Raw genomic sequence first — 27268 nt, forward strand, 5'->3', positions numbered from 1 at the left:
TGATGATGATGATGAAGGTGGTGAAGATGCAGTCGAGCCCCCCTCCTCCTCAGAGGAAGCACATGTTGACGGACGTGGAGGAGAATGGGTGTGGTGGAGGGGGGGTGGGTGGGGGGGGGGTGGATGTGGAGGGGGGGTAGGAGGGAGGGGGGTGTAGGGGGGCTGGGGGTAGATGTGGAGGGGGGTAGAGGGGGGGTGGGGGTAGATGTGGAGGTGTGGGTGGAGGAGGGGGGGGTAGATGTGGAGGGGGGTGGAGGGGAGGGGCTGGAGGCCAGGGACGTGCCGGTGTGACGGTGCGCCGCCGTCCTTGGCTCTCAGGGTATAAAAGCCCGGCGTCTCTCAGACGGAACAACGTGGAGAACAGCAGAACTCAGAGGACCAGCCGACAGCCCCGACAGAGAGAGACCGGATCAGACCGGATCGGACCGGATCGGACAGGACTGGACTGGACAGCAGGTGAGCGACTTCTTCACCTCCACTCCTCCTCATCATCACGAGAGGACGAACTCTCACCAGAGCTCCACAGACTCATCTGAAGCAGGAAAAAGAAGCCGAACCTGTTCTCACTGAAAGGCATTAAGAATTTCAAAATAAAAGCCTAAACGAGGAAAATATCACTTATGGATAAAGAGAAGATGTCAGATTAAAGAATTCTATAGAATTTTAATAGAAATGTGAAAAGCTCTTAAAATGTCAAATTTACATGAAAAGCGTTATTTAAGATAAATAAACATCACAATTTATCAGCAAGTTAAAAATCTGCTGCAAGATTCCAGCAATCGCCTCTTCAGTCAGATTTGAATATTTATTATGATGCTGTTGTATAAAAAGAAAAAAAGAACTGTCAGTTTGATTGTTTTTATTTTAGGTGTAAATCATAAAGTGATTTAAAGTTAATTCAAAATCCTCCAGTTCAACAAAATTTCTTTGAGGCCAAACATATAAATAACAACTGAGTTATTTTATCACTTTTAATTCAGCGATTAATGAATTCATCGCAGCATCTTTAAAGTTTTTGACATCAACAAGAGATGTGAATAAAAAGAAGAATCCCCAAAACCCTTCAGAAACGTTTACATACTGAAACGGATCCAGTCTCTTCCAGACTGAAGTCAGATGAAGAAAACCCAGAATACAGAACATAACTCAGGATGACGACGGATCTGGTTTCGCTTTATGCTTCTTTGTAATCGGTGATATGAAGTATTAATATAATGACCTGAAAAGTCACTTGATGAATTGTTGAGTAAAGTTTTCATTTGAAAACGATGTTTTTGTGTCAGCCGTCCTTTCTCCTCTCTTCTATGTTTAGTTTTTTATTCTTTGCTGCTCAGGATCACTTTGGATTTTATAAAACATGTTTTTTTCTTTGTGCCTGCCTGGGTTCAGACGGAGCTCGGGTTGTGATTATCCTGGTGTTTTGTGTCACTGGCGTCAGATCGCAGGAGGATGTGTCCTGCGTGGCTATTGGTGGCCGCGGCGCTGGTGGGCGTGGCCAGAGGAGCCGCCGGTCAATGCTGGGAGCATCCCAGCTGCCAGGAGGTCACGACTGAGAGCGGCATGATGGTAACGCACAAGCACACACACACGCACACACACACACACACACACACACTCTGCAGGAAGGACCCCGGTTTGAGTCCCGGTTGAGCTGGCGGGCCTTCCTGTCTGCAGTGCATGCTGGTCCTGGGAGTCAGTGTGGCGCCGCTGGCAGTCATTGATCGGATGAAGCCGATGAAATGACGATGACGATGGAAGACGCCTCTGAACGCGTTCGGTCGACCGCTGGACCCAGACCTCCGTCTGGAGGGCAGGGCTCGGCAGCCTTCAGGGATTCTACCAGGAGCCTAAAACTCGTCTGACCTTCGAACCAGGACGAACGCAGAATACTGCATTGATGACGCTTCATGAACGTCAAATCAGATTTTCAGCTGTGTTTGGATTTGAATTTAGCAGCTTTATCCTTCGTTTCCATTTTTCAGACAATTTTAACCGAGAAGAAGAGAATAGAATGAAGAGGACGAAATGAACCAAAACACAACAGTGTTTAGAGGAAGAGTGACATGAAGGAAGGACATTTGAACCTTTTTATCTCTTTTCTAAGCAGTTTTGCTTGTTTTTTAATATTATGAAATATTTATATTAAATATATTTAATATATTATTTATATTAAAGCTTTTTTTGAATTTTTGTCATTTTATCATTTTAATTGCATTTTCAGTTTTTGTGCATTTTTTAAACCCATGAAAAAAAGTCATTTTAAAACAGTCTCTTGTGTATAAAATTAAAATAAGATGAAATGTTCATTTAATTCTCATTTTCCCATAATGCTCCAGGAGCCACGACAGAGGAGCCAAAGGGCCACACGTGGCTCCGGAGCCGCAGGTTGAACACCCCTGAATGAAAGCTTATTGATTCCTGCCTCCCGTCCAGTCGATCAATACCAATACCAAGCAGCTGGTGGATGTTCCGCCTCGGTTCCGCCTCGGTTCCGCCTCGGTTCTGCCTCGGTTCCGCCTCGGTTCCGCCTCGGTTCTGCCTCGGTTCCGCCTCGGTTCCTGGAGAACCACCATTTTGCTTCAACACACGTAAAAACTGAAGGTTTGAAAAGCTGTGTAGACGCGGAACGTTCCACTGAGTTCCGCGTTACGTTCCGTCAGCCCGCCCGTTCAGCGGTTCTGGAGTTTTTGCTTTTCCAGTCCGATGATGAACCAGATCAGAGGATCTGAACGATCTTGACAGTGAAATCAGTGGATTCAGAGTACATTTGTAGTTACTTCCCAAAGTTCCTGCTCATTGTTCTAAACATGGTGAAATGAGTGAACAGAAGATGGGTTTGGGGCCCGGTCCTGACCCCTGCGGGACGCCGCGAGCAGATGTAATGAAGGATGCGTTGAGCTGTTTTCCACCAGACCTGTTCCTCTCCTGCAGGACTGCATCCAGCTCTGCCGCTCCCTGACCAATGAGAGCCCTCTGCTGCCGGGCGAGGCCCACCTGCAGCCCCCCCCTCCTCCGTCAGACCTGCTGTCCCTCCTGCCGTTCTCCTCCTCCTCCTCCCCCTCTCCTCAGGCCAAGCGCTCCTACTCCATGGAGCACTTCCGCTGGGGGAAGCCGGTCGGCCGCAAACGCCGCCCTATCAAGATCTACACCGGCAACGGCCTGGAGGAGGCGTCGGCCGAGCTCTTCCCCGGGGAGATGAGGAGGCGCGAGCTGGCGGAGGAGGCGGCGGCGGCGGAGGACGAGGAGAAGGAGCTGCCGGCCGACTTCCAGGAGAAGAAGGACGGCACGTACAAGATGAAGCACTTCCGCTGGAGCGGGCCGCCGGCCAGCAAGCGCTACGGCGGCTTCATGAAGAGCTGGGACGAGCGCGGCCAGAGGCCGCTGCTCACGCTCTTCAAGAACGTGATCAACAAAGACGGACAGGAGGAGAAGCGGGAGTAGAGCGGGCGGAGCGGGCGGAGGCCAAACCCTCCAAACTGCCCCACTCACACACAAATACAATGCTTTCGCCACACACTGTGAGCCTGTGAGTTTTCTGCTCGTCTCCTCTGAGTTTCACATGATTTATTGAATAAAAAAACCCACAAAGAACTCCAAGTTTAGTGGAAGTAGGATTTTGGTTTGGGAAGGTTTGTGAGGTGCAGTCGGCTGGGGGAGGTCAGGGGGGGGGAACTCTGACGGTTCTCTAACGTTCTGGCCGTTAAAACGGCTTTAAAACTGTTTTATCCTTGAGGTCCATTCCTCAATATCACAGTCATAAAACATCCGAAACCTCAAAAATCCTGCATTTAACACAACACTGGAGGCTGGGTGGCGACAGAAACAGCAAATAAAGACAGAATTAAGTCGTTTTAACTCATTGTGTCACACCTGAGGAGGTTTGTCTTGATGGTCTTTGAGCAAAAGTTAAAAAAAAAAAAAAAAACTTTTTAAATATCTGTCTGCAATTCCAAACAAAGATGATTAGACTGGATGGGAGGGAAATGTTTTATATTCTCACTGATGTAAATAACTGTAAATGACATGGAAACATAAAGATATTTGCAAGCAAAAGAGACGATGGCTGTTTGTTTTTCCCGTCCGTCCAGCCTGTGGGGAACAAACCCTTTAAATCACGTTCATCATTCACACGTCCAGGCAATTCAGAGTCGCCTGGAGACATGAACGGATGTTTGTTTGTTCTGCTTTGTGGGAGGAAACCAGAAAACTGGAGGGAGAACATGCAGACTCCACTCAGTAAGGTGGCAGTAAAGCTTATGATGGAATGACAGCGTCAGAGATATTCAGTGAGTCTCTGTTCCGAAATGAGTAAAGGTATAAATGTTGAAAGATTTCCTTTAGAAAACAGAAGAAAAAATGATAGAATGGCTGAATTAACCTGGAGAAGTCTGGAATTTCGAACAGAAGAAATTAAATATGTTTGGGGAAAAAAAGCATGAAAAACTGCTTAAAAAGAGGTTAAATGGTGAAAACAGATACAATTTCAAAATTGTCCACAAAAAAGACCACTGAAAAGAGCAAAAGTGTTAAAATCAGGAACAAAAATCGGATATAAAATGTTCAATGATCTGAACTGTAGTGTAAACCTCATGAATGCTTCGTAAGAAAGTTTTAGTTTCTTCATCAAAACTAGAGATTAAACTTCAGAATCTGCATCAGAATCATTTTAAAGGCTAAATGTGTTTTATGGCTCCAGAACAGCTGGACTTGGTGGAAAGTGAGGACATGGCTCTGTTGGTCATGAAGGCTGCAGGTCCTGGGTGGGACGAATCCCAGCATGGCCTCTCTAGAGGACGTATCCTCTAGATGGCGCTGTAGTTGAAGTCGTTTGTGTAATTTTTGGGAAACAAACATCCTCTAGATGGCAGCGCAGGGTAGTGTCGGTGAGTGATGTGGTTGACCTTCACGGTGGAGGGAGCGGCGGCGGCGTGGCGATCCACTTCTGGGTCATGCGGGGCTGTTGCCATGACGAATATGAAGAATAGCGAGGATGCGGTGGACATGCCTGCGGACGAAGTTACGAGCTTCAAGAAAGGCTGCATGAACCAAAGCAGGCAACCCTGAAAGGGAGGCTGAAGGACTCATTTCAGAACAAGATCGCAAATCCGAGGTGAAATGTGTGTTTTGACAACGCCACCCAGGAAATCCCAACAACCGCCGGGGGCGGAGAAGTTCTTCTTAGAGCAAGTTTATTCACAAAATGTTAACAGAAGGAAAATATGATGAATGCCACACACCAGCTGGACTCCGCTAAAATGAGCATGAAGACGGCCCTACCACCCGGGATCAGACTGCCGCACTCCGCAGCAAATGAAAAGAGAAACTAATACGGTCAATTTAATTCGCCCAACACTCTGAAACACCGGCGTGGACAACAATAAACTAATTGTTCACGTTTCTCAACCAACCAAACAGGAGAGAAATGAACACGATGTGTAAATCCATCAGCTGAATGCAGATGAGAGCAAAGGAAGGAAACAAAAGATGAAACCTATTAAATGGGCCCTAAAGTGAAATAAAAGAAATGTAACACAAAGAGTCACACAAGCAGCAGCTCAGAAGCTGGAACATCAGCTGGAGGGTCAGGGACAGCAGCTCAGAAGAAAGACAACAGCTGCAACATCTGCCAAACGAGCAATCCTCCGAGAAGTGGATCAGATGGTGCAACGATCTGGGAAAGGAAAAGCCACAGCCAACATCCAAAGCTGTCAACATCACGACAATGAACCGTCCACACCTGTCAAGATCTGACAGGAAACAGCTCTGACTCCACCAGTCTGGATAATAATGATGACTTAGCAACGAATGGAAGAGTTGTGAGGAAGCAGGGTTGTGGTGTGTTTAGCTAGTAATGAGAATCAGAGGGAGAAAATCACCTCTCTGTTGGAGGAAGGAAGTCGTTTTGCCCGCCTGGTGTTCTGGACACATGAGCAGGATGAGGAACTGCCAGGCAGTGCCTCGTTTTTCTACAGGGGCCAGAAAGGATAGGAAGTCCATTAAACAACCACCAAAAGCAGCAAATGAAGTGGTCACTGTTTACTGGTTCACAATAGACAAGACACTCAGCTCACAAGACGAGACGAGACGAGACGAGACGAGACGAGACGAGACGAGATTTCCTCTTTATTTTTAACAAAACTGACAAAATATATGACTGGAAAAACAGACCTTTTTTTAATGAAACAGTCACAAAACAATACAGGTGCATTTTGTGCACAGGTCTAACGAGGGGACATCCCAAAATCCAGGCAGTAGTGTCCTCTTGAGACAGGTGTCTCTTTAGAGCAGGGGTGGGGAACCCTGGTCCTGGAGGGCCGCAGCCCTGCATGTTTTCCATGTCTCCCTGCTTCAACACAGCTGATTGCAATGAGGCTCGTTATCTGGCTTTCTGCTGGACTTGGCCCTGAATCTTGATTCAATTCAGGTGTGTTGAAGCAGGGAGACATGGAAAACATGCAGGTTTGCGGCCCTCCAGGACCAGGGTTCCCCACCCCTGCTTTAGAGGGACAGACATTGAGGACTAAAAGGAGGACATATTTAAAATAACACAGTTGGAGTTCATTGCTGAAAATGAATGGTTAAAAATCCCAGTGGAGACATGAAGCTGCTCAGTAATTATAGGAAGAGTTTATTTACTGTAATAACTGATGAAGGCTTTTCTACTGATTATTGAGAAGGCCGTGAATAATTCTGGACACGCCACTTTTCGTTCAAATGTAAATAAAAGCATAGAAATATTTTTCCACAGTGGTGCTTCTTCTTCTTATTAACTTTTGAAAATACCAGGATCGGTTCTGGTGAATAAAATTATCAAAAATAAAACTTTTTGGTTGAATTAAAGTAACTTGCAGGCTAAATATTACTGGAAAATGAATCATTTCTGGCTTAATCGTGTCTGCATCATGAAAACGACTCAAAACAACGTAGTTCATACATCAGGCCTTTAGGTGTCGCTGTAACTTTATAACTCTATGACTCTGTCAGAAATACACAGAAGAAGACATGGAGCACAGACTACAACAACGCTGCTGTCCATGGTGCTGAAATCAATAGGTCTATTTATTTATTTATTTATTTATTTATTTATTTATTTAATGTTTTCAGGGGCGTTCAGCTGCTTTTCAAGGGAATCCAGCTGCTGTCAGCTCCTCCGTAATTCAAACTGGGAGCCCAAACATTTTCATCTCTCTATTTTGGCGCCCCCCAGGGGTGTGTCCTGTCCCCACTGCTCCTCTCCCTACACTAACGACTGCACCTCCAAGCACCCAGCTGTAAAACTCCTGCAGTTTGTAGACGACACTACAGCCACGGGCCTGATCCAGGACGGGGATGGGTCTGCGTACAGGCAGGAGGTGGAGCGGCTGGTGTTCTGGTGCAGCGGGAACAACCTGGAGCTGAACACACTCAAAACTGTGGAGATGACGGTGGACTTCAGGAGACAGCCTTCGTCACTGCCCCCCCTCACCATCAGCAACAGCCCTGTTTCAGCTGTCGAGTCTTTCAAGTTCCTGGGAACCACCATCTCGCCGGACCTGAGGTAGCAGACGAACATCCACTGCATCCTGAAAAGGCCCCGCAGGATGTTGTTCCTTCGTCAGCTGAAGAGACACGGCCTGCCGCAGGAGATGCTCATCCAGTTCTACACTGCTGTCATGGATTCGGTGCTGTGCTCCTCCATCACCGTGTGGTTTGAAGCAGCCACACAGCAGGACTGACAGAGACTGCAGCACACAGTCAGGACTGCTGAGAGAATCACTGGAGCCCCCCTGCCCTCCATACAGGACCTGTACTCCTCCAGAACCAGTTAGAGGGCAAGGAACATCATCAGAGACCCCACTCACCCTGGACATGACCTGCTCTCCCCCCTCCCCTCTGGCAGGCGCTACAGAGCCCCGCGCACAAAAACCTCTGGATTCAAAAACAGTTTTTCCCCCACTGCCTTTTCTTTGTTAAACAACTGACCTGTTGCACTGACTTACACTGCTGACCAGTGCACAATTGTACAGAAAGACTTTAGTTTATCCTTTAGTAAAATATGTTTAGTAAAGTTAAGTTTGTGAAGAAAGGTTTGTTTAGTAAAGTTTAGTTAAGTCTTGTATGTTTAGTTATGTACATACTTATACATATTCTTCTTTTCTCCACTATTTAAGTGTATATAGAGAGTTCTGATGTTCTCATTTTTTATTACATAATGCCACTATGTGGCTGCTTCTACTTTTGTTCCTGTGAAGCGATACGATCTGCCGGAAACAAATTCCTTGTGTGTCTTGAACATACATACTTGGCGAATAAAGACGATTGTGATTCTGATTTGTAACAGAGTTCAGGTTTTTGTGTTTTTATCTTGTAAGTCGAAGCAAACAGAAGAAATTAATCTGAAATTAATATTTTTCCCCCCATCTATTCAATTCAGTTCAGCTTTATTAAATCAACTCACTGCCATCTGAATTAACGGGTTCATTCAGATCAGCATTACTATGTAAGGATGGATACATGTTCCTCAGGAAACCATGAAATTAGGTGCGGGGTTCCCCAAAGCTCAATTTTAGGTCCCATTCTTTTTAAAGGAGGGGTATTAAGTGTTTTTTAGCCCTTTAGTATCAATCTAAAGGACACTCAAGCAACAGCTTTGCCCAAAGTTGGATGGTGAAAGCTGCATGTGTCAAAAACAACTTAAATCAAATTTGCCTCTGCATCAGTTTGCCTCAAATGACTGGAAATGAGTCCGTTTCTTTCAGAATCTCCTCACCTTGGCGACACGCCCCCCTCAGAGCGTCCATCTCCATGCACACAGTCAGAGTGGAGAGGGGCGGGGGAGCGCGAGCTGTGCAGGAGGAACTGTGCAGACTACGTCAGAGCTGGGCGGAGCTGTGCATTATGGGCGGAGCTGTGCAGCACCAAGCGTTTCAGTGCTCAACATGGCTTCCAGGGGGAGATTCAGGGATTGCTCAGATATGTGTGAATGGTTTAGGAAACAAATCCATGCGTCTTTTTAATGGGGAAATGACACGACAGCATTATAAAAATCTCAAAAAGGTGGATTTTGCATAATACCCTCCCTGACAGGTTAAAGGACTGCAGTTGATGAGCTGTCCAACACGGCAATAACCAATGAACAGGTCTTCCCATATGCTGATGATCCTCTCTTGTACTTTAGTAATTCTCTCTGAAGTTAAAGTTGTGAAACAAGATGTGGAATCCAGAGAATATTTACCAAGTGAAATTTCTGCTCCAAACAAGGTGTTTTGATGAGTTTATTGTTGAAAAGAAGAAATCCAAAAGTGAAGAGTTGATGTGAAAACAATGTTTATTTTCTCAAAGCTTGAAGGAAATCAGCAGACAGAAGAGGAATATTGCTGAAGTCAGTTTGGTGTGAAGATAGAAAAAGTGAAAGAGAGTGAGTGACAGAGGTGAGATGAGTGTGAGAGTCCCAGTGAGTGGGGTCAGGACTGGGAACACTGGTCTCTCCTCAGCGTCTCTCTGAGGGGAGTCTGGGAGCCCCGGGTGGCCTCACAGGTCACAGAGCCCACCTTCCTCCACTGGTCTGCAGGGAGCCTCAGGGTGCTGCTCCAGCTGTAGAGGCCGTCCAGCTTCTGCAGCACCCCGGGGCTGCTGCTCTCCTCCCAGCTGCTGCTGCTGCTGCTGCTGCTGTCCTCCACCCTCCAGCTCAGACTCCAGTCTGAGGGGAAGCCCTTGTTGGCCAGGCACATGAGCGTGGCCTTCCCCTGCTGCAGCTCCTCTCTGGAGGGGGGCAGCACCGTCAGGGTGGGCCGGGTATCACCTGGAGGACAGGGAGCACACAGCCGCACAGCTTTAGTGGGACACCGATGCTTTTGTCCTTGAAGAAGTTGCTGTCAGATGCTTGTTCTGCTCAAGCAGTCACTGGCTCACACATTGAATTGAAGCTTCAAGATGAGGTTAGAATCGACCTCAGTTTTTACTATTATTTACATTAGAAATTGAAAAAAACAAAAACAGTCAATAAAGACATTATATAATGAGGTTTGTGATCATTTTCAAACATATTTACCTTCAGTATGTACATTAAATTATTAGTATTAAGTATTTATACAACTTTGCTGGTGCCTGCTCTGAGTTTAGCCTTAAAAAGACGAAGGTCCTGGTCCAGGATGTCAGTAGTGCTCCCAGCATTAACAGCGGCGACCACACCCTTAAGGTGGAGGACAGGTTCACCTACCCCGGTTTGATCATCTCCAGCAACCTCTCCCTAGACGTCGAACTGAAAGCCCGTTTTGGCAAGGCATCGACGGTGATGGCCCGCCTGGAGAAGCGTGTCTGGGACAGCTCCATGCAGACCACCATCACCAAGATGAGAGCCTGCCAGGCCTGGTACTGAGTGGGGGAGCCTGGACCAGCTACTCCCGTCAGGAACGCCACTGAACACTTTCCACAACGCTGCCTTCGCAGACTACTGGACATCACTCGGCAGGACCGTGTCTCCAACATGGACGTCCTGCCAGAGCACAAGTGTCCAGTATGTTTGCCATCCTGACCCAGAGACGCTCGGGACGGCTTGGCCACGTCACCCGAATGGACGATGGCCGCATCCCAAAAGACTGACTGTCCACGGAGCTGGTTACTGGAGACAGGCCAAAGGAACGCCCGGTTCTCAGGTTCAAGGACGTCTGCAAGCGTGACCTCAAGGCCGGAGGCTTCGACCCCTCCGACCTGGAGTCAGCCGCCTCCGACCGCTCTGATTGGTGGTGGACCACCACCCAGGATGTCTTCAGAACAGCAGAGGAGAGAAGAGACACCCACTGGGGGGAGAAGAGACTCCGCAGACAGCGGAGACCATTGACATCCCAAACACACTGCGAAGAGTTCATCTTCAGTGACTGATCCAGGATCTGTGGATCCCGTATCGGCCTCTACAGCCACGGCGCTGCAGCTCCCTGACCGAAGACCCATGGCTTTCAAGATCAATGGAGCCAACAACTTTGATCATTTTCAAACATCCTATGATTTCTATTTTTATGTGAAATAAAATGAATTTTTAAGAGAATTGTAAAACGTTGTGTAGCAGCAGGAATAAATCCAGCTTTGACTAAGAGACACTCAATAACAGAAGAAGAATAAAGCCTGCACACATTACAACAGCAACACATTTCAAACAGTGGACATGTCAACTAAAACTCAGCCCAAAGACAGACCAGTGCAGCAAAACTGTCCGTAAATACACAGCTGAGAGTGAAAACACATCCAACATGAGACTGGTCCAGTTCAAACAGTGTGTTCTGGGAAAACTTTTCTATTTCTAAGAAGAAAAAAAAACAAAAAATATCTTTCTCATCTTAAATCATTTAAAAGGTTTAATGTCTGAATTTGAAATATTGAGCTGTCAGTACTGAAAGTAGAATCAACTTACTTCCAACATCCAGCCTGGTTCCTCCACCGAACGTGAACCACAGTGATACAAACTCATTGAGCGGCTGTACAAAAACCTCTGAGTGTAGAGAGACACCACTCTCTGACTGGGAAACTAACAAACTCACCAAAGCAAGAGCAGGAACACACAAGACAATGTGAGAAATGGAGAAAACTCCAGACACGTCTTTAAATCTTCAGTGTTTTCCTTCAAAATTCCCCTAAAAGTGTGAATCCAGAGTGAAAGTCAGTGGTGAAAGTGATCCAAGTCCCTGTTGGAGTCAGTCAGAGCATTTCCATAGAGAGCCACTTTGCATCAGCAGCTCCATGCTCCAGTGCTCTGGGAGAGTTTATAGTCCTGACAGCTGAAGACTGGAGGACTGACAGCTGTCCTTCAGGACCAGAGAAGACAGAGAAATCCTCCTGCTCACAAACATGAGTGTGATCTGCGTCCTCATCTGGACTCTCCTCTGCTGCTGCTGCACAGGTAAAGTCCAGAGAATCAAACTGCTCTCCTCCATCAACATCCGTCCCTCTGAAATGAAGGCCACAAAACCATGAGGCTGCTTTCTCTTTCTGTCTGTGTCTCCTCAGAGTCCAGAGGCCAGGTCACAGTGACTCAGCCTGCAGCAGTCAGCTCTGCTGTGGGAGGAACCGTCACCATACCATGTAGGACCAGTCGGAATGTTGATGTTTATATTGGTATGTTCCACTATTTATCCTGGTTTCAACAGAAAGACGGAGAACCTCCAACACTTCTCATCTACTATGCCAAACTCCAAGCTCCAGATACTCCAGCTCGTTTTACAGGCAGTGGATCAAACTCTGCCTTCACTCTGACCATCAGTGGAGTTCAAGCTGAAGATGCTGCAGTTTATTACTGTCAGAGTCTTCATGAAATCAGCAGACAGAAAGTGTTCACACAGTGAAAAACTGCCAAACAAAAACCTCCCTCAGTCAGACCGAATGGAAACTGAACTTACTGCAACGCACTGATACACTTCACTGAACACACACCTCAAGTTCCCCACAGCTGTTCGTCTGGAAGTCCCCCTCCCCTCAACCAGTCCATAAACTGTTTCCAGGCCTTCTCATGGTGTTTGGGGCTCACAGGTCTGGAGTCCAAGACACAAACAGAAAAACACACCAATGAACTGAACACATAACGGCCCTCATTTATCAAACGGTCGTACGGTGGTATACGGGCGTACACCCGTCCTACGTCCATATGAAAGGCGGGTTAGTTATTCATCAATTCGGTCGTGATCGTTCGGAAAGATGAAATCTCACGACAGCTCTGACATCGTGTAGCAAGTTTCAGTCAGTGCGGACTTGCGGTGCAGCGCAGAGAAACATGGCGGAGCGTGAAAATAATTATAAAGCACATCTCAAATACGCCATAAAGCAGAAGCAGCACACATTCAGGACATATTAAAAATAAATGAAAAAATAAAATGATATCTAATAAAATCTTCTTTGAGGGATCAATAAAGGATTTTTAACTTTCAATAAGTCCGCTGGTCCATCCTGCCACGGAGAGGAGGCAGTTTGTCAGTGCGCAAAGACGCACAGCTGCTGCTGCTCCAGCGGATCTGTTCCTGTTCATCCCCGAAAAGGTGTGTGACTTTATTTAGGCAGTTTACACAATATTGCACTGGCCGATGGAGTTACTTTTGATGCGCTTGCGCCATGAGAGGAGCTGATGTGGGAACCAGCAGAGACTCGACTGGGTCTGGACGGATGAGACAATTACCTGAAGAACCGCTACTGAAATGTAAATAAACTGTTTAGCATCAATCGGTGATGTGATGCCAGTAACCTAGAAAATAACATGAACTAAAGGGAGATTAAATTCAGACAGAGGACGTTTAGTCAAACATTTTATTAAGACTTCTATAAATTGTCTTTCATTTAAGCAGATCCGGCAGCAGGTGGCACGCGCCGCCCTCGGTGGCCTGAGTCCCGGGTCTCGCTCGGTCCCGGGTCCCGCTCGGTCCGGGGTCCCGCTTGGTCCGGGGTCCCGCTTGGTCCGGGGCCCTGCTCGGTGTTGTGTGTGTCTCGGTGGGACCGTCCCCGCTGTGTGGAGGAGACCGGGCCGCGGTGCCGCTGTCTGACTCTGAGACATAATTACACAAAACAATAAAACTCTGAGCTGTACAACATGAATCGGCCTCATTATTTGTAATATCAGGGTTAAATTAACGGATCTATCATCTGTTCAGACCTCAGCCGGTGTCCGTTTGTCCAGACGACGCTGCTCACTGCTGCCGTGAACTGCTTCCTCCAGACAGCGTTTTTCTATTCTCCTTTAATTTCAGTTTTTATTCTTCCAAGGAGCTCCTCCTGATTCTCCTCCACCTCAGACCTGAGAGGATCCATTTCCAGCTCCCAAAGTTTCTTTTTTCGCCAAAATCGCTCCTTTTCCGTGTTTGACCTCAGTGGGCGGGGCTTCGGAACTATGAATATTTCAGGGCGTAACATGTTAATGACGATCAGATTCAGCCGCCGCATTTATCAACACCCGATCACTCAGACGCTGAGATCGGCGAGGTACGGAAGTTTCTGTAATGCCGCGTGAGCCCCGTTGTACGATGAGCTCACCGCTCAGATATACACCCGTTTGAAAGATGGATTGATAAACGAGGGCCTTTGTGTTTTCCTGCCTTCTAGGATAATGTGGTGACTTTAATCCATGGAGATTTTTTCAACCTTCACATCACCCGCAGTACAGCCGAAGCTGAGCTAATCCACAGGTTATTCCTCAAACTGGCTTCAGGAAAACACACCTGGCCCCGCTGGGCTGAAGACGAGGCTCTGAGGCGTTTTCCTCAGACCGTCAGGGAGACAGGAGTCACCAGTGTTCTTCCTCTGAGCTCAGCAGGAAGTCCTCTGCTCACATTCTGCCCTCAGCCTTCAAACATGGAGCTTCCCTCAGCTGTGATCGGTCTCCATGGTGACGGGATGGGATCAGGTTAATACACACAAACACACACCTGAAATAAACTGCTCAACACTGACATCTGCTGGTCGTAATGTGCTCCTGCACTTTTTTAAAGGATCAGATCACAAAAACTTTACTTCTCCGTCTCACCCCCAATTTTAACCGGACGCGAAAGCACCGCGTCCCAGAAGCGCCATGCCACGCCGCGCCACGCCACGCCGCGCCACGCCACGCCGCGCCACGCCACGCTGCTGCTGATTCGCTTCAGCTCTATTTTCTGCGCCGCCACTTCTAAACCTCGTAAATTCATTGTTGTTGAGAAAGCACCAGACAGGAAGTTACACGGGAAGTTTCGAAATAAAACACAATGCACGACCTCACAGACGTAATTTTTTTTCCTTTATGTTGTTATTACGCCGCCTCGGGAGGCACAAGAATCAGCTCAACAGGGTCCCAGACAGTAGCAAACGTGGAAATTACCATTTTTATGTAGAATAAACCAAACAACAGTAACTACTGGATAAAGAAAAACTCTCATTTGAGATCAAAACATAAACCATGCACTCATCCTTGCTGGAAGTCTATAAATCACAGATCAATGTGGCTGGACGAGCAGAGCGGCCTTGCAGAAGCGAAATGAGGTGTATTTTTTTTAATTATTATTTTCTGTCTATATCATGTGTTGTTTGTGTGATATCGAGAGCACGAGAGCCTCTCCGAGGAGCAGCCCTCTTCATCCGGACGGCGCTGCGCTGCACTGCCGCCGGTGTGTGTTGACTTTGGAGCAAGACGCTGGCGCTCCGCTGCGCAATGCTTTCGCGTCCGGTGGAAATTGGGGGTCACAGTGTGGCCTCATGAACTTTAGGCAACATTTATCCGACAACGCTTCAAGAGAAAACACATCTTATTCCCTTTTTCGTTTCACCTTCACAGGACATCAGTGTGAGAGCGATGTCCATGTCCAGACTGAAACAGCAGAACTTCTCAGTGAACACTGTTTTTAAAGCAGTTCACAGTTTGAAGTTGAACTTTTCCCTTAAAACTTGACCTCCTTCCCTACAACGCAAATCTTTTTCTGTTTGTTAACTGACAACACGTTATGTTTTGCTTTTTCATTATTTCAGTGGTTTTGAATTCTCCCAGGTCAGCCAGTTTCAGGGTCTCGATTGTTCCAGCTGGCTTGTGAGTCGTAACATAAAGGGACAGCGCACAGGGTTCCGGGTTCTACACATCCTCATTCTTAATAAAAAAAATACTTGCAAAAGGGAACACAAGACAGAGCAAACAAAAAGAAGTGTGCTGTGGAATGGAGAGTGAGTGAGGAGGGCAGAGAGCCTGTGTGGCCTCTTCCTGCTCAGGTGAGCCTCCTGCTGCAGGGTCATGTGATTAGTGCAGCAGCAGCATTGGCTGGAACACCGTCTCGCCCTGCTGTGGTCACTTATGACACACTAAACTGGGCATCTGCAAAGACACGGTCGCATTTGTAGTGGCGAATGTCCAACTTATAGTTTGGGGTCATAAGGGCAAAATGGTGGCTGTTAGAGATATTTTAGATCAAGATCAACATTGTGGAAAAGTCTTATTGTTCTTTTTTGCAGGATAAAAAGTCTTTTTAATGAGCTTGTATGTGTATTTCCCCAAACCTCCACACAGGAAAATGAATAAGGCCAAACCAGCGAGGTATAAAGAATGTGCAGTGAGTTTTGATCCAACGTGTCTTTATCTTTGTCAGCACTGAGAAGCTTCTGGATATTTGGTTTTCAACATGTTTGATTTAAGTTTTTCTGCAAATTTTATCTTCAATTATTCCTCAGAGAAAATGTGTTTTGATTAATTCTTTCTATATCTTTACTCTCTGCTGTGACCTTTCCAGAATTGATTGTGTCACAGTTTCTAAAAATCCACTTTGCTTTGCTCACATTTAATGATAACTTATTTTTGTAAAACCATTGGTTGAATTATTTAGTGTTATTTCCTAAAACACTTGTGTCATCAGCAGACAATACAAATTTCATTAGATGTGAGATTTGACACAAGTCATTGATGTATGTAATTAAGAGTTCAGGGCCCAACACTGAGCCCTGGGGGACGCCTCACACCATGTCCAGATCCTCAGAGCGACAGCCTCCATCTTCAAAAACTGTTTCCTGTTCTCCAAACTGCTTCGTTGTGCCAGATTTAAAGTTTGAAGTGTTTTCAATCAATAAAACTAGACTGTCTAACCTCTGTTCTCTCACTGAGATGTGGATTCTGCAGACGTCAAAGCAAACATCAACACTACTGATTGATCCACACTGTGAACAGCTCTGCACCAAGAATCCCATCCAGTCCAGACTGAAACCTGTCCTCCAGCTCAGAGTCCAGCCTGACAGGAAGTCCGTCAAACTCCCTCCTGCAGACTGCAGCTCAACAGGTTTGTTCTTAGGTCGAATGAAACTGAAATGTTTCACATCCGTCTGTGAGGACTGTAACCATGACAACAGACAGACTTCACTGGTGAACCATGGAACAGACGGCTTTCACTGTGAAAGAGGAACGGAGAAAACTTTGTCCTTCAGTGTCAAACTTTAAGGCTCCACTCAGTCAGTCAGAGCATTTCCATAGAGAGCCACTTTGCATCAGCAGCTCCATGCTCCAGTGCTCTGGGAGAGTTTATAGTCCTGACAGCTGAAGACTGGAGGACTGACAGCTGTCCTTCAGGACCAGAGAAGACAGAGAAATCCTCCTGCTCACAAACATGAGTGTGATCTGCGTCCTCATCTGGACTCTCCTCTGCTGCTGCTTCACAGGTAAAGTCCAGAGAATCAAACTGCTCTCCTCCATTAACATCCGTCCCTCTGAAATGAAGGCCACAAAACCATGAGGCTGCTTTCTCTTTCTGTCTGTGTCTCCTCAGAGTCCAGAGGCCAGGTCACAGTGACTCAGCCTGCAGCAGTCAGCTCTGCTGTGGGAGGAACCGTCACCATATCATGTACCACAAGTCGTAATGTGTTTGTTTCCAGTGATGGTTACCACTATTTATCGTGGTACCAACAGAAAGGTAGACAAGCTCCCAAACTGCTCTTTTATTTGTCCTATCTTAGATCAGGAACTCCAGCTCATTTTACAGGCAGTGGATCAAACTCTGACTTCACTCTGACCCTCAGTGGAGTTCAAGCTGAAGATGCTGCAGTTTATTACTGTCAGAGTGCTCATGTGATCAATAGTCAGTGGGTGTTCACACAGTGAAAAACCATCGTACAAAAACCTCACTTCAGTCAGACTGAACAGAAACTGAACTCACTGCTACACACTGATACACTTCACTGAACACACAGCAGATGTTAAACCAACACATTGATTTCAAACCACAATTTAGACATTGATGACGTATGAGCAGCAGATACAGTTACTGTACAGTTACAGTTACTGTATCTGCTTCTGTTTGTTTTTCATGATGAAACGAGATCATTTCCTTTGAGAAGTCCATCATCTCAGTCATCAATCACTACAACTGAAATGTATAAACCGGAGAGTTCCTCCAGACTCAGTTGTTATTTTCAGTCTTTCTTCCACCTCAGTCAAAGAGCAGTTTACTTCCAAAGAGTTGAATCATTGGAGGAGTCAAAGCTGTCAGCAGTGAGGAGTTTACAGGCTGCCATGTGTTGACTGGATGTTTGCATTCGTGTGCAGCTTATTTCTTAATACAGTGTAAACCTGAACAATATTAATCAATGTGAGCCTGAAGGCTCTTTTCATCAAGTAAGTCTTCAGCTGTGAATGGTTTCTTTCCAGTAAGCTACAAGGAGTTTTCTCCATTACTTCTACCACAGCAGGTTGGGATATGATCAGTGCAGTGGACATGTTGAATATTATTTTTTTTTTTCTCCCTTGTCCTGTTTGGCAGCTGGGGCGCGCAATATTGTATGATTGTAGCCTTTTACTCTCCGAACAGATTTTAATGTTAGCAACAGGACGAGACTGAGTCTCCTCCTGCTGCTGCCTTTATTTAAAGCTGGCTGGGGGGGGGGGGGGGGGGGGGGGGGGGGGGGGGGGGGCACAACCTATGTACAAAGTCACAATACAAAACAGTGTTGTCGACGCACCACACGCAACCAAGAACAATCCCAAACCCCCAATCTAGACAACACCAAAACAGAGCCGACAACCAACACAGAAAATTACAGAACCATACATACATTTTTTTTTTTTTCGAACCATATTAGTGAACAGATCAGGCCACAAAAATAAAAGGAGGTGTAGGGGAGGAAGGAAATGCAAGGACACAACAAACCCTTTTTTTTTTGTTTTGTTTTGAATATAGCTAGTCGTAACTAGTAGTAAACTCGGGGCGTGCATCAAGAGAGGTCTGCTACAGATCACCATTAGTCTAACCACCACAAGAAGACAAGGTAACCCAGTATGTGAAGAGTGATTAAAGATCAACGTGATGGTGACAGTGATGGTGATAGTGATCATGCATCTGACCTCTGAGAAGGCCAGAAGCAGGCCAGAGAGGCCCTCAGAGCCCAGACAGCCGGCGGTCATCACAGAGCCCGGATCCAAGCCGCCCCCCCAGGCAGACGCCCACGCTCCAGTCCAGAAACGGGGCAGAGAAAAGCCCCGGCCGGGGACCCCGGCAGTCCCGGGGCCCGGGCCCCGCGGAGCCACGACCGGCAGGAGCCGAGAGCCCAGGAGCCAACCCCCCACCCAGGCAGAGGGCCATGACCCCCCCGGGAGAACCAGCCCACACGGGCAGTTACCCACCCCAGGCCAGGACACCCCCAGCGCTCCAGCCACGCACCCCGAGATCCAGGGCATCACCCACCCCCCCCCCCCCCCCCACCCCCACCCCACGACCCCCACCCGGAAGCCACCCCCCGTCCACCACCCGGCCCACCCCTCCCACCCCCTGTCCTCTCCCGCCTCACTTCCCCCCGCCCCAACCCAACACTCATACCCACTCACTCATACTGACACACACACATGCACACACGCACACACACAACCACTCATCCCTAAACCAAACGCACACACACACTCACACACTCTCACGCACACGCTAACAAGCACGTGCGCGCACACACACACACACACACAAACACACACACACACACACACACACACACACACACACACACACACACACACACACACACACACACACACACACAGAGTCAACCCTAACCCAAACACACTCACATTCCCGCGTCATCCAACTGTCATATCCCGTGGGAGACACCCCCGGAAGGCAAGGGAACACCAAACCCCACATCCAGGACCCCCCACCACCCACAACTACCGCCTCCACCCCCCCACCCCCCCGCCGCAGACAGATATGCACCCCCCTGAGCCAGCAGCCCCCCAAACCACAGCCACTCCAAGCCCCAGGCCTGTGGGGAAAACAACAGCCCCCCCCGCCCCACCAGAAGGAATCCGGAAACGGGGGCGCAGAAGACCCCATTGCCCTCTCCCCCTCCCCCCCGCCCCCCCGTCTCGTGAGTGTTGATGGAGTATATGTTGTTTGCGATTAAAATTTGAGGGTCAGTAACCACACCGTGCCGCGAGTGAGGCCAAACGAGCAGTCCCATCCACCTGAACAGCCCCCCGCCCCCCCGACACGGCACGCCAAGACCCCCCGACGTGTGTGTTTGTATGTATTTGGTCATGTTAGATGACTAAGTGCAATTAAGACTGAGAGGCGAGCCACCGAAGCGTGCAGTGATTGGGGCCACTTAGATGGCCCCCTCCACCACACCCAACTTGATAAGCCCGCCTCCCAAAGCCCTACGTGTGTGTGCATGAGAGCGGGGGGAGAGGGGGGTCCGGGGATGCCGCAGCACCCCCGTCACCCAGGAGCCCCCCGATGAAGGACAGGGCCAGGAGCGCCACCCCCCCCACCCCCAGGACCAGGGCGGACAGCGACCATGGCCAGAGAGCCACCGACCCAAGAAGCACACACCCATCATGCATCAGGAGGAGTGGAGGTGAGGACAGACAGGGGGCAGCAGAAGGACCCAGACCCAGGGCCCACCCCCCCCCCCCCCCCACAGGACACCGCACTCTCTCATACATCGCTCCAATCGCCCACACATATACACCCACACGTACAGACATACATACATACTTACAGATACACACCCACACACACATACATACACGCTCACAGATACATACCCACACACACATACACACTTACACACACATAGTCACACACATACACATACATATCCAGATACACACCCACACACTCACATACACATACATAAATACCCACACATACAAAAACATACATACTCATACATACACACCCACACACATATACTCATACATGTACACGCACCTTCCCCAACCCCCTAACCCCTACAGCCCACCACCCCCCTATCCACCCCCCCATCCACCCCGGCCCGTCCCCCACCACCCACCCACCTCCCCATGCCACCCCCCACCCATCCACCCCACCCCCCTGTCCCCCACCCCGATGCCCTGGATTCTGGGGCAGCAACCAGACACCAGGGCGCTGGATAGATAATGTGATAATAACAAATCTGCCTTCTGGATCTATGATTGAACTGTCAGTAGAGAAGTTTAACCTTCTACTGATAAGAGTTGCTACTCCTCTTTGCCTGGAATTGTAACAGGCTGAGTACAAGTGTGGAAACTGTGTTGATCGGAGAAGATCTACTGATGAGTTTGTTAGATGAGTTTCCTGTAATAAGACAATGTCTGCCTGCAACTCCTGAAGCCGATGGGTAATTTTTAATCTCTTTTCCCTTGTACCAGTCCCACGGATATTCCAGGAAACGAAACTGAGAGTGTTCATGACTAGACAGCTATGATTGTTACATGCATTTCACTAAACCTGGTGTCTGAATGGAGCCCGTTGTTTACTGGTGTGCACCCGTGCATGTCAGCTGAGTGTGCGTTCTGAATCTGTCTATCAACATGCTTAGAGTGCACGTGAACCTGTACAGTGGTGTGTGTCAATAAGCCGATGTCCCGGTGCGCCCCGCGTGTCGGGTTACTATGGTAACGGGTGCAGCTGCAGTGAAGTGTGAGAGGGTGAGAGTGAAAAAGGGTGAAGAGAGAAAAAAGTGAGAGTGAAAAAAGAAACAAATACTTAAAAAAACACATCCGCGGTGAGCAGTGCAGTGGAGACGGGCAGTGACTTACTATTAATTAATTTATGGCTGTTTTATGTATCAATATTACGGAGTGATTATGGGATAGTGAGAATGCAGCACCTGAGATCAGTAGAGCCACGGAGTGATGTTTGGGTCACGGAACAGCTGGCCGTTGATGAATAATTTATCCACGGCGATGACGGCGCGGGAGCCCTCCGAGATGGATTTTTTCCTGATCGGGAACAGAACTCTGCGCCGATCCAGGATCTCCTTCGGGAATTGATCATTCACGCCGCAGTGGGTTCCCTTCAGCTGCCGGCCCTGGCTCTTCACCTGCTCCTTCTGTTTAAAGTTAACAAATTTGGCCACGATGGGTCTGGGTCTGGACATGTTGAATATTGACATCCTGAAAGATCTGACTGCATTGGAAGCAACAGGGATTCCTTTTGTTGAGAGAGAGCTCGGCTGCAACTTCACGGATGTGATCACAAAAGTGGCAGCAGTGGCACCGTTCTGGATTAGAACTCCAGAACAACAGAACCAAGTTGTCAACCAAAGTCAAACTGTATGCTGATGATGCAGTATTGTATTTTATAAACTCTCTCCTTGTGGTGGAACATATTTTCTGTGGCCACTAGGCGGAGCTGGCGCTCCGTTGAGAGGTTGTTGTTGTCATGTTGTCAGACTGCAGTAAAGACCGCTGAACCCAAGCCGCCGTCTCAGAGCTTTATTATGGATGCTAAATGAGCATGTTTACAACCCACGAGCAACACAAGGCATGAAGCCACAACACTCCTGTCTCCCTGAAGGTAAAGTTGTGAAACAATTAAAGATATACAACTTAAGGAACAAATGAAAAAAGAGACAGAAGAATTTCTTAATGGAGAGGTGGTGCCTCCTATACTGTGGGACAGCTTAAAAGCCGTAATAAGAGGGAAAAACTTTGCCATAGTCTCATAAAAAAAAGTTAAGGAATGAAATGGAGGATCTGCAAAAAAATAAAAAGAATTTGAAACCAAACAAACAATCCGTGACATCAAATATCTATGAAGAGATTAAAATGGTCAGAAATCCAATAAATATTGCAGCAACTAAAGATGTAGAGAAAAAAAGGATGTTCTTAAAACAACAATATTATGAGAGTGGATCTAAATCAATGAAAATACTGGCATGGAAATTAAAGAAGATAATGGCAGCAAACACAGTAACTAAAATTAGAGACTCAAAAACAAAAGAGATGAGGAATAAATTACAATTCATAAAGCATTTGAGATGTTTTGTAAATCATATTCTAAAGTCCCTGTGGAAAGTGATACTGAAATTGATAGTTTCTTATACTCATTGGATTTACCGAATATAACTGACGAACAGAATAAAAAGATGACTACAGAAATATCAGAATTAGAACTTAAGAAAGCCATTAATAGACTAAAATCGAACAAGTCACCACGCTCAGATGGTTACATGGTTGAATGCTATAGGGAATTAAAATCCAAATTAATCCCTGTACTACTTCCTACATTCAGTTGGGTTCTAAACAATGCACAAACCCCTCCCAGTTGGAAAGACGCAATAATTACAGCAAAAACAAAAGACGGTAAAGACGAAACAGATTGTGGATCACACAGGCCGATATCAGTCCTCAATATAGACTATAGGTTGTTTACTACTATTAAGGCTAGAAGGATGGAGAACTTTCTGCCTAAGTAAATACATAACGACCAAACAGGCTTGATAAGAAATCATCAGACACAAGACAATATGCGCAGGACTCTTCATATCATAAACCATATACATATGAACAAAACCGAAGTAGTAATTATAAGTGTCGATGCAGTAAAAGCATTTGACTCAGTTAATTGGAATTTTCTTTATAGAGTATTACACAAATTTGGACTACATATTATCTATTGTTATCTATATAGTTATTGAAATGATCAAAGCCTTATATTGGGTTTTGCAAGAATAAAAATTAACGGTTATTTACCTGGTAGTTTTGGTTTGGAGAGAGGCACAAGACAGGGTTGTCGCTGGTCACCATTGTTATTTGCCTTGTATTTAGAGCCACTGGCCCAACTCATTCGGCAAGATGTACTTATTAAGGGTATAAAAACGAATGAAAGGGAGCACAAGTTAGCTTGCTACATGGATGACATTTTACTTTATGTAGGATATCCAATTGACTCCCTCCCTAAACTGATCCAATTATTTAAACAGTATGGCTGGCTTTCTGGATACAAAATAACTGAAATAAACACAGACACGTTCACACTTTTAAAACCCACCTGTGGAGATAATTACTAAGTACCCAATGATGTGGCAAGCTGAATCCATAATATACTTGGGGGTTAATATACCAAAAGATCAAACAAAACTTAATGTCAAGTCCTCCAAGTTTTTGTGCTGCTCTGGACTTGAAAAGAGCGTTCTCTTCGTATGGATGTGGCAGGATTCCACTCAAAGAAGAAGAAGAATTCAAAGTTTTCTTTTTCCAATTCTTTTATTGTAGATAAATCTTTGGATCTGATTTTATTTTATTTTAGCTAAACCTTTAGCTGGTTTTTAGTTCCTTTGGGCTTCTTATTAGGCTTCTGTTTAGGTGAAAAACCTTCAGGAAAACAAAATATACCAATTACTCCTGGGAGTAGTATTTAGACTTTTTCACAAAAGTAATGAAGAGCTAACAATGATCTGGCCACAAAGTACCAAGCAATCCTAACAAAGGTAGATTCTGAATATTAAATTTACTTATCAGTTTAAGGTAGCAAATAAATCAAATGCTTTTTCTCACAATACATTAACTTAGTTACTTTTCAGTGAATTTTAACTTAAACTTCATCACCTCAATTAAATGTTAATGAAAAGAAAACATTAAACTTAAAGTTCTCGTTTGCAACTGGAGAGTCCCAGGCGCTTCTGCATGCAAACATTTCTTCTTGAAACAGTCACCGTTCTGCAGCTCTTACCGGCTGTCCATCCAAGTTGAAGAGTTGTTTGCACAAGGTGAAATCCAAGGAAGAGCAACTTTCCTGATCATTCCCAGAGAGCTGTGCTCTCCCCTGGTCCGTCTCCTGCTCCAAGCAGGAAGGCTGTGAAGCAGGTCGTCTCTCCACCCAGCTGGCCAGGGGCATCAATCAGGTGATAGGAATCACCTGCTCCCTCTCCTTCCCGAGGGGGGATGGGAGGCGGAGCCAGCTTGCAGCCAGTTTTGACAGAACACTTAATGAATTCAATGACACTATATTAAAGGTGTAATACAGGATTTTCTCGAAAAGATGAAGCCAAACGTCTGTTACTCACTTTTTGAAAAACGTGCATGCGCCAGACCATCCGTCCGGCTCTCCTGCTTCTCCCAGGAAACGCCTATAATGGCGGAAGCGTGCGAGTGCGTCCTCCTTTTCTCCGGGCATGCACGGCTCTGTTTACAGTTTCTGCGATCGGCCTCGCTCTTAAAGCTTGCTTTCCGAAACAGTTACAGTTTTATTATGTCAGACTCGCCATTGGTAACAAGCTACTAGCTGAAACGGAAGCTCACCGGCTACATAAACACTCTGAATGCGCATGCGCAATACGTCGAACGTGATTGGGAGCGAGCACACAACGGCTTGACGAAAGCAGCTCGTCAGAATGATTGACAAACAGACCCAGCAGTTATTTTGATGATCCACCTGGAACTCAAAGCAAATAGAAAATCTTATATTACACCTTTAAATAAGAATATAAATTATTTGAAAAGATGGAACTTAATACCCTACCTCAGCTTATATTCGCAGGTTGAATCTATCAAAATGAATCCATTACCAAGACTTCTACACTTATTTCAAACTTTGCCTATACAAATTGACCAAACTCAATTTAATGAATGGGATAAAATGATATTGTCAAGTCGTCTGAGTTTCTGTGCTGCTTCGGACTTGAATGGAGAGTTCTCTTCATATAGATGTTTAAACAGGATTTCACTCTAAGAATGAGTCCAGGTTTTCTTTCAATTCTTTTATTGTCAACAGTTTTGGTTCCTTCAGATTCCTTTAGTTTTCTTTTAACTTTTTAAACCTTTGGCTGGTGCTTAGTTTCTTTGGGCTCTTCTTTAAGTTCTTAGTTTAGCTCATAGTTGTTAGAAGGTCCTCAGGTGAAAAACCTAAGTATTAACTTATTTAACAGCTTAAGCTGAGGTAAATGAACACAGAAATAAATCAAATGCCTTTCCTAACTACATATCTTAAAGGAATACTCTGAAGATTTTTGACCCATGCCCTATCCCTATCATTGACAAAGTTAGACAAGCTCATAAATACCTTTTTTGTGTCTCTGCTCCAGTGGCTGGATCCCAGCTGTTAGCATCGTAGTTAGCTTAGCTCAATTGCTGGAAGTCAATAGGGAACAGAGCCGGACTGACGAAAGTGGACAAAATACTCCTTCCAGTGGTCCAGGGGATGTCGTATTAGCACGTGAAGTAAATCCGACTGGTTATAAAACATTTTAAAAGACATGTTTTCTTTTCAATCAGTTAAAATAACATTTTCATACACACAGACCTGCGCATGCGCAGTGCTCCGCAGAAGGATATACCGGAGCACTGCAGTAGAAGCCATAGGCTGTGTCCGAATGTGCACCCTATGCCCTAACCCCTCAATCACTACATAGTGGTTCACTACATAGTGCACTATATAGTGCCCTGAAACCGTTGGCGATTCAGACACTCAGCCCCCTACTTTTTCCCTCAGTGCTGATCACATGACCCTCGGCCAATACCATGGTAAGCACACGCGCTGGCTCGCTAAGACGCAATATTTTATTTTAAATGTGCTCTATTCTGCATTTTGCTTTCCTAGTCATGTTTCTAATCATTGAGGAATAAATAAAAATATATTATTACATTAAATTATTTTAAATTATTATATTAATGCGTTATGTTCTTTGATGTTTGCGCCACTCACCTGCCGCGGGAATCTCATCCACCGGCGAAATGGCCCCCACCGTCAACTTTTCTGTGTTTTGTGCTCTTTAATTCGACTTTTACTGGCCAAAATGGCACAAATTAAGGCAAGGAGACAAAGGAGAGAGGCCTTGAGGAGGAGACGGCGAATAAGAGTGGCTCTCATTGCTTCGGCAAGACACCGCGTAAGTAAATAGGTTAATTCCCTTTTTTGCAATATCACGCCATCTGCTGGGGAAAATTAAGGGTATTATAGTTCTCATTTTTAATTGATTGCGTTAAAGCTTTGGCAAACTAATCTCATTTATCAATAGGAATCAATGTATGACTTGATCTAGTACATATCCCATTTCAGCTACTTACAGTAACTACCAATATCCAGCTATTCAACATGTAAGCACTTTTTCTAAGTCCATCTGATATTTGCTGATTGTTACAATAAATTGGTAAACTAAATGAAATGACCATATACTGGGGGGAAATAAGTTTTTCGTTGACAACATCCTTTCTGACTTACTGTGTTAACTATATTGCATAATTCTGGTCACAGGAGTACATACAGGCAGAAATAAATCCTCTGAAAATTCAGATTACAACCTGTGAATAAAGCATTTACCCTTAAAAAAATAACATTCGAAGTCACCAATCTTGTGTTTTAGTTTTTATTAAGGCAACAACAGAAGAAAGACATACAATAACATTGAAGTGCAAAAGATTAATCTACAAAACAAGAAAATAGAATCACTTTGCACAGCTTTAAACTCCCAGAAATGCTACCATGAGAAGTTGCATTTTCAGGAGCTTAAAGCTGCAAAGTGGTTCTAGGTTAGTCATACAAACAAACTAACCGACCTGTTTTTACCCCCCAGACACCACCGGCACTGTATTGTATGGTCAACAGGA

The 27268-nt window shown here is 46.0% G+C and overlaps 1 protein-coding gene and 1 gene segment (V, D, J or C); one reads left to right on the forward strand and one right to left on the reverse strand.

The window, feature by feature from the left end:
* Positions 1-1443: 1443 nt before the first annotated feature.
* Positions 1444-27057, forward strand: pomca (proopiomelanocortin a). 2 transcript variants are annotated; one of them, XM_030120320.1, is made up of 5 exons: positions 1444-1566; positions 2932-3437; positions 9395-9410; positions 20123-20128; positions 27046-27057. In XM_030120320.1, exons 1-3 carry the CDS (start codon positions 1450-1452, stop codon positions 9399-9401), a joined length of 630 nt encoding a protein of 209 aa, XP_029976180.1. In that variant the 5' UTR covers positions 1444-1449; the 3' UTR covers positions 9402-9410; positions 20123-20128; positions 27046-27057. The 2 variants fall into 2 exon arrangements, with proteins under 2 accessions (XP_029976180.1, XP_029976181.1); XM_030120321.1 differs by lacking the exons at positions 9395-9410; positions 20123-20128; positions 27046-27057 and having other exon boundaries at positions 2932-3441.
* Positions 9278-27268, reverse strand: part of LOC115409727 (Ig kappa-b4 chain C region-like) — a 32544-nt gene continuing 14553 nt past the window's right edge. The window contains 2 exon segments of the C gene segment in view: positions 9278-9781; positions 11387-11508. Of these exon segments, the coding sequence occupies positions 9444-9781; positions 11387-11508 (460 nt within the window).

The sequence above is a fragment of the Salarias fasciatus genome, chromosome 22, assembly GCF_902148845.1.
Source record: "Salarias fasciatus chromosome 22, fSalaFa1.1, whole genome shotgun sequence".
Lineage (NCBI taxonomy): Eukaryota > Metazoa > Chordata > Actinopteri > Blenniiformes > Blenniidae > Salarias > Salarias fasciatus.

What these genes read in the sequence shown, in the direction of transcription:
- pomca (XM_030120320.1), top strand. Translation starts at nt 1,450, where the DNA reads ATGTGTCCTGCGTGGCTATTGGTGGCCGCGGCGCTGGTGGGCGTGGCC. An exon ending in CGACTGAGAGCGGCATGATG is followed by an intron (nt 1,567 to 2,931) that starts GTAACGCACAAG and finishes CCTCTCCTGCAG; the next exon opens with GACTGCATCCAGCTCTGCCG.